At 39.9% G+C, this 7,181-nt stretch overlaps 1 protein-coding gene across 1 annotated transcript; it reads left to right on the plus strand.

Moving 5' to 3' along the window:
* The first annotated feature begins 1,811 nt into the window (after nucleotides 1–1,811).
* LOC106604531 (peptidyl-prolyl cis-trans isomerase D) lies at nucleotides 1,812–7,098 on the plus strand. The gene is made up of 10 exons (XM_014199227.2): nucleotides 1,812–2,021; nucleotides 2,536–2,676; nucleotides 2,965–3,071; nucleotides 3,207–3,395; nucleotides 3,617–3,739; nucleotides 5,409–5,515; nucleotides 5,722–5,866; nucleotides 6,110–6,196; nucleotides 6,392–6,434; nucleotides 6,676–7,098. Exons 1-10 carry the CDS (start codon nucleotides 1,937–1,939, stop codon nucleotides 6,762–6,764), a joined length of 1,116 nt encoding a protein of 371 aa, XP_014054702.1. The 5' UTR covers nucleotides 1,812–1,936; the 3' UTR covers nucleotides 6,765–7,098.
* Nucleotides 7,099–7,181: the final 83 nt, after the last annotated feature.

Here is a 7,181-nt window from a genome sequence, read left to right on the forward strand (position 1 = left end):
GAATAAAGAAGTTAATTCACCAAGGATGACTTGGACACCAGTATTGGATACCACAGGTCTGGGATCCAGGTATTTCCTATCTTATGACATAGATTCAAACTTTTGATAACAAGTGTGAAGAAGATAATCCATCCCCTGAGCAAAAGCCATTACAATCCCCAAAGTCTAGCTCAGATAGCTGTGCTGCTAACTGAAATAGATTGGGAGAGGAGCCTTTATCGCACTAGAGAATTCCAATGTGTTGTTAGCTCAACTTCCATTTGGTGGTAATCTTGCCTCCAGTTAATGGCTGACCCTTTCTAATACCTTACAAAAAACATGATTTTATCTATTATAGTACAGCATTTTCAATCAATACATGGCCAACATATTCACATGCACACCTTTGGGACATTCAGGTAGGTTTTAGCAGTGGTTGAATTGAATGGGATTTTTATTGTTTTATTTTTTTATTTCACCTTTATTTAACCAGGTAGTTTAGTTGAGAACAAGTTCTCATTTGCAACTGCGACCTGGCCAAGATAAAGCATAGCAATTCGACACATACAACAACATAGAGTTACACATGGAATAAACAAAAACATACAGTCAATAATACAGTAGAAAAAAAAGATAGAAAAAAGTCTATATACAGTGAGTGCAAATGAGGTAAGATAAGGGAGATAAGGCAATAAATAGGCCATGGTGTAATTACAATATAGCAATTACAATATAGCAATTAATTACAATATAGCAATTAAACACTGGAATGGTAGATGTGCAGAAGATGAATGTGCAAGTAGAGATACTGGGGTGCAAAGGAGCAAGATAAATAAAATAAATACATTAAGGGGATGAGGAAGGTAGATGGTTGTTTACAGATGGGCTATGTACAGGTGCAGTGATCTGTGAGCTGCTCTGACAGCTGGTGCTTAAAGCTAGTGAGGGAGATATGAGTCTCCAGCTTCAGTGATTTTTGCAGTTCGTTCCAGTCATTGGCAGCAGAGAACTGGAAGGAAAGGCGACCAAAGGAGGAATTGGCTTTGGGGGTGACCAGTGAGATATACCTGCTAGAGCGCGTGCTACGAGTGGGGGCTGCTATGGTGACCAGTGAGCTGAGATTAATGGCGGGGCTTTACCTAGAAAATACTTATCGATGACCTGTAGCCAGTGTGTTTGGCGACGAGGATGAAGCGAGGGCCAACCAACGAGAGTGTACAGGTCACAGTGGTGGGTAGTGTATGGGGCTTTGGTGCCAAAACAGATGGCACTGTGATAGACTGCATCCAATTTGTTGAATAGAGTGTTGGAGGCTATTTTATAGATGACATCGCCAAAGTCGAGGATCGGTAGGATGGTCAGTTTTACGAGGGTATGTTTGGCAGCATGAGTGAAGGATGCTTTGTTGAACCCTGTGGCCCCCCCATAGAGACTGCCAGAGGTCCGGACAACAGGCCCTCCGATTTCACACACTGAACTCTATCAGAGAAGTAGTTGGTAAACCAGGCGAGGCAATCAATTGAGAAACCAAGGCTGTCGAGTCTGCCAATAAGAATGTGGTGATTGACAGAGTCGAAAGCCTTGGCCAGGTCGATGAATACGGCTGCACAGTAATGTCTCTTATCGATGGCGGTTATGATGTCGTTTAGGACCTAGGCAAAGGGTTCACTACTTTAGTATTGGGGACAGAACACTGGAAATAGAAAATATTTTAGTTAAACATAAACATTTTGGAAAAGCTATAGTTATTTTTTTGGGGTACAGTTTCCCCGTCTTAAAAATTCACACAGGTTCTTGTAGTTGCACATCCAACTCAGTAGATGGCAGTGGTCCATGTTTTGCAACGTTTGAATCAAGGCATCGAATTTAGAGGAAGTAAAATCTCAGAGATTGAAGCTCGCAGTCAACCGGGAGTACCGTGGAAGTAGATACCATTTAGAATTGTGTAATTTTAGAAATGTCTAACGCAACACCAGTAACCAAGCCTTCAAACAAAGAAAACCCCCGTGTCTTCCTTGATGTAGACATTGGTGGTGAAAGAGGTTAGGATAGTTTCAATAAATGCGTTTAGTCGAACAACTGGACTCGATAGGCTAATGGCTAACTAGCAGAACCGGGTAATATTAGTTTATAGAAAAAGCACATTCATTCATTCAAGCTAGCTAGTTATCATGTTCTTAAGTTGTTAACGTTACGCCACAGCCAAACTGCAGCGACCAATGTAGCCATGTTAAATAAAAAAAAAAGCAATTTGCATGCTGTTTTAAACATTTAGATGCTTGTCTTGTTAGCTAATTTTACTGTCTGAATGTACGTTAGTTAGCCTAGCAACTTTGTTACCGTTCATTCGCAATTATAACTTACCAGTACATTGCATTTGAAGCACGTGCTGTCATGTCTTGCATGAATAGTCAACACACCAGTATCTACCCGATTATCCAGTTCAGGACTAAACGGCTAATTTGTATGAGTTAGTTACTACAACTACTTAGAAAATTGCATTTATCAAGACCAGCTATCCACACAGTCGTGACTTATTTTGTTTGTTGTCACCAGTTGGCCGAATCGTGTTCGAACTGTTTGCTGATGTTGTCCCCAAAACTGCTGAAAACTTTCGAGCACTCTGTACTGGTGAGAAGGGAACTGGCAAAACCACAGGGAAACCACTCCATTTCAAAGGATGTCCTTTCCACAGGAGTAAGTAAATATGGCTTTCCACTGTCTGTGTGGAACTCTGCCCCAAACACCCACAGTTTAAAATTCATAAGCGGTTTATAGCTATGTAACTGAAGCTTTATCTGCAGTAGCCATGTAGCTACATTTCCCCTCTCATTTTGTTCTAAATTACTACCTTGAAACCTCTTTTACCGGTGCATAGCTATTATAGATCACATCAATAATTCAGTAGTAAATCAATTTTATAGCAACAAACTTAAGAAAGTTAATGACCTCTTACATGTATTTTACGCTGTCAATCAATTTTAGTCATCAAGCAATTCATGATCCAGGGAGGTGATTTCTCCAACCAGAATGGCACTGGAGGAGAGAGCATCTATGGGGAGAAGTTTGAAGATGAGAACTTCTATTACAAGGTAAGGATTTTCATAACGGCATGGAATAACATATAGCTGGGGCGAGTATAAATACCTGGCTCTAATTATAACATATACTTAAAGTTTTTTTTAGTCTTCTCTAAATTAACATGTGGGCGTCGGTCTCCTCTCCAGCACGACAAAGAGGGCTTGCTGAGTATGGCCAATTCTGGACCCGCCACCAATGGCTCCCAGTTCTTCATCACCACTGTGCCTACTGCTCATCTAGACGGCAAACATGTGGTCTTTGGACAAGTCTTGAAGGGGATGGGGCTGGTGAAAACACTGGAGGCCATAGAGACCAACGAGGACACGCCTGTCAAAGTAAATCAGTGAAAGCAACTGCCACATTAAGTTGGAGCTTGGTGTAATGTGTGTGATGACATTGTCATCAGAGGTTGTTTTGGGGCATATTAAAACTGCAGCAAGCTGTATGTTTTGTAGCCAGCAGGTAGATTACCTGGTATTTTTCTGTAAGGTACGTGACACTTGTGAAATGCTCATCATGTATTAACAGTTCTGCTCTGATGTTTCTTTCCACATAGCCATGTGTAATTGCTGAGTGTGGTGAGCATAAAGATGGCGACGACTGGGGAGTAGCACCGAATGACGGCTCAGGGGACACCCATCCAGACTACCCAGAGGACTCCGACGTCGACTTAAAAGATGTTAGTAGGCCTACCTTTTTTTCTCTGAATGCTTCTCTTAACCTCTATGGGCTAGGTGGGACGCTAGCGTGCCACCCGTGGTGCACTCCATCAACAGCAGGTGCATTTCAAGAGCGGCAAATTTGAATCCAAATAAATGTCAAAATTCAAATTTTTCAAACATACAACTATTTTACACCCTTTGAAAGATAAACATCTCCTTAATCTAACCACGTTTTACGATTTCAAAAAGGTTTTACGGCGAAAGCATAAATTTAGAGTATGTTAGGACAGTACATTTACAAGAGTTGTGTGTAATGTTTTGTCAAGTCAAAGACAGGGTCACCAAAACCATAAAACCAGCTAAAATGATGCACTAACCTTTTACAATCTCCATCAGATGACACTCCTAGGACATTATGTTAGACAATGCATGCATTTTTAGTTCTATCAAGTTCATATTTATATCCAAAAACAGCGTTTTACTATGGCATTGATGTTGAGGAAATCGTTTCCCTCCAATAACCGGCAGTCAAGTCAGCGTCACAAATTAAATAATTAAAATTAGAAAACATTGGTAAAATATTATATTGTCATTTAAAGAATTATAGATTTACATCTCTTGAACGCAATCAACTTGCCAGATTTAAAAATAACCTTACTGGGAAATCACACTTTGCAATAATCTGAGCACTGCGCCCAGAAAAATACGCGTTGCGATACAGACTAGACGTCATGTTGGGGAGATCTAAAATCGAAAATACTATGTAAATAATCCATTACCTTTGATTCTCTTCATCAGATGTCACTTCCAGGTATCACAGGTCCATAACGAATGTAGTTTTGTTCAAAAAAGCTCATCATTTATGTCCAAAAATCTCCGTCTTGTTAGCACATGATCTAAGCCAGCCGGACTTCTCGTCATGAACGAGGGGAAAAAATATATTTACGTTCGTTCAAACATGTCAAACGTTGTATAGCATAAATCATTAGGGCCTTTTTTAACCAGAACATGAATAATATTCAAGGTGGACGAATGCATACTCTTTTATAACGTATTGGAACGAGGGTACCCAACATGAACTCGCGCGCCAGGTGTCTAATGGGACATCATCGTTCCATGGCTCTTGTTCGGTCAGATCTCCCTCCAGAAGACTCAAAACACTTTGTAAAGGCTGGTGACATCTAGTGGAAGCAATAGGAAGTGCCAAAATATTCCTCAGCCCCTGTGTTTTTCAATGGGATAGGTTTAAAGGTAATACAACACATCAGGTATCCACTTCCTGTCAGAAAATGTCTCAGGGTTTTGCCTGCCAAATGAGTTCTGTTATACTCACAGACACCATTCAAACAGTTTTAGAAACTTTAGAGTGTTTTCTATCCATATATAATAAGTATATGCATATTCTAGTTACTGGGTAGGATTAGTAACCAGATTAAATCGGGTACATTTTTTTTATCCAGACGTGCAAATGCTGCCCCCTAGCCCTAACAGGTTAACATATTCAGAGAATATTAGTAGTTCTTTCTACTAAGTATTAATAAGCAAAAAATATTGTCTTAACCCTTATTCAACCTCAATCAGCATATGTGTATTGATTTAGTCTGTCAAATTAAAAAGTGTATCATGAACTATGAATTGCTGTGATTGTGAAAATGGCATTAAAGTCTCACTTGTCTTTTTGGTTAGGTTGACAAAGTCCTGTCTGCTGCTGAAGATATTAAGAATATTGGGAACAACTTCTTCAAGAACCAAGACTGGCAGTCTGCAATCAAGAAGTACTCCAAAGCTCTCAGGTGAAACATGGTCCCGGGCTCACTCTTCTCTTGCTGTGATTTGTTTGTGTACTAGGCCTGCTTGTGAACTAGGTCTGTCTGCTTGTTCAAAAGCATGACATGCTTTTGAATGTGCGATGACCATAGAAGTTGGCCAAATGGCACAAACAGATCTGGGACCAGGCTAGCAAAGTGTGGACTAAATGGTGAAATGTGTCTCTTGCCAGGTATCTGGCACTTGGCGGAGACGAGCAGGAGATTGAGAAGGCCCAAGCGAAGCTGGAGCCCACAGCGTTGAGCTGCATTCTCAACACAGCTGCCTGTAAACTGAAGATGCAACTCTGGCAGGAAGCCATGGATAGTTGTGACGAGGTAAGTATTTAAGGCCAGCCAAAATCCTACAAGCAAGCCCTATCATGCTACCATCACTAGGCTACAGTACGATTGTTTATTAATGGCAAAGATTCAAAGGCCATTCGTGGCCAGTACTGTAAGTCTCTATGGAACTGATTGAGTGCAACTTAGGATGCATATATTTGTAGATAAACATTTAAAAGAAACACGTAAAACTTAGTGCAGTTACTATTTAGTCTGATTTTGTGTGTTTGTTTGCAGGCACTGGAGTTGAACCAGAAAAACACTAAGGCTCTGTTTAGGAGGGCCCAGGCCTGGCAAGGACTGAAGGAGTACAATAAAGCCATGGTAAAGACAAACTTATCATACCAGACATATTTCTGACTTTAAAATGTGCTCTTTCTGGACTGGAACCCATGCCACAGAACTATTTATTTGCACTAAAGGATGCCGTCAAGAGTTGGGCTAACTCGTTTTCTTAAATCAGTGAAGTTGACTTGGTGTCTGTTGACTCACTGAAATATTTTCAACTTGTTCCATTAGAGTGATCTGAAGAAAGCTCAAGAAATTGCACCGGAGGATAAAGGTTTTTACTGCTTTTTTATTGTGACAATCAATCCAGGGGATCATGTCTTCACGTGTTCCTTTCAATATCCCAAAGGCTAACTATAGAATACATGGTCAATAGTGAGAGCAGTATATTTATCCAATTAAAGTTGTTTAGAAACCCCCTTTGACAGATGTGCAACATTAGATTTTTCATTTCATCATGATCGGTTGTTTTCCTTGCCTGACCAAGTGAATTTACTTTTTGCATCCTTTAACAGCAATCGGAAACGAGATGAAGAGAGTCCAGATAAAAGTGAAGGAGGAAAAGGAGAAAGAGAAGCAAATCTATTCCAAAATGTTTGCATGAAGGTATATCAGACAATAATTTGATATAGACCGATCCTTAAAGTCCACTTGCCAATAGTTATTTTGTTTAGGCAGCTAGCTACAATACAGGTCCACATTGAAAACCAGGACTGTTTAATTATATTGGCTGTTTAATGAGTGGCACAAGGGTAGCTGAAAATGAAGTATAGATACGTAACAAAATGTAAGCATTTTTATTTTTGAGGAAGTGTAAACCTGTCAGCATTTTGTCAAGAGTATTTCACATTCTGTCATGTTTACTCTGAATAACTACTGTAATATCCCTTTATTTATTTTTCTGAATGTTTAATATAAGCCATAAAGATAAAATGTGGTTGGTTAGTTGACTCTATTTCTAGAAATTTCCCTACTCCACCTGTATGCAATTAAATACTACCTGTACGTTCAATGAGAGAAG

This window comes from Salmo salar, chromosome ssa05, assembly GCF_905237065.1.
Source record: "Salmo salar chromosome ssa05, Ssal_v3.1, whole genome shotgun sequence".
Lineage (NCBI taxonomy): Eukaryota > Metazoa > Chordata > Actinopteri > Salmoniformes > Salmonidae > Salmo > Salmo salar.

What these genes read in the sequence shown, in the direction of transcription:
- LOC106604531 (XM_014199227.2), top strand. Translation starts at nt 1,937, where the DNA reads ATGTCTAACGCAACACCAGTAACCAAGCCTTCAAACAAAGAAAACCCC. An exon ending in ACGAGGACACGCCTGTCAAA is followed by an intron (nt 3,396 to 3,616) that starts GTAAATCAGTGA and finishes CTTTCCACATAG; the next exon opens with CCATGTGTAATTGCTGAGTG. An exon ending in AAGTACTCCAAAGCTCTCAG is followed by an intron (nt 5,516 to 5,721) that starts GTGAAACATGGT and finishes GTCTCTTGCCAG; the next exon opens with GTATCTGGCACTTGGCGGAG.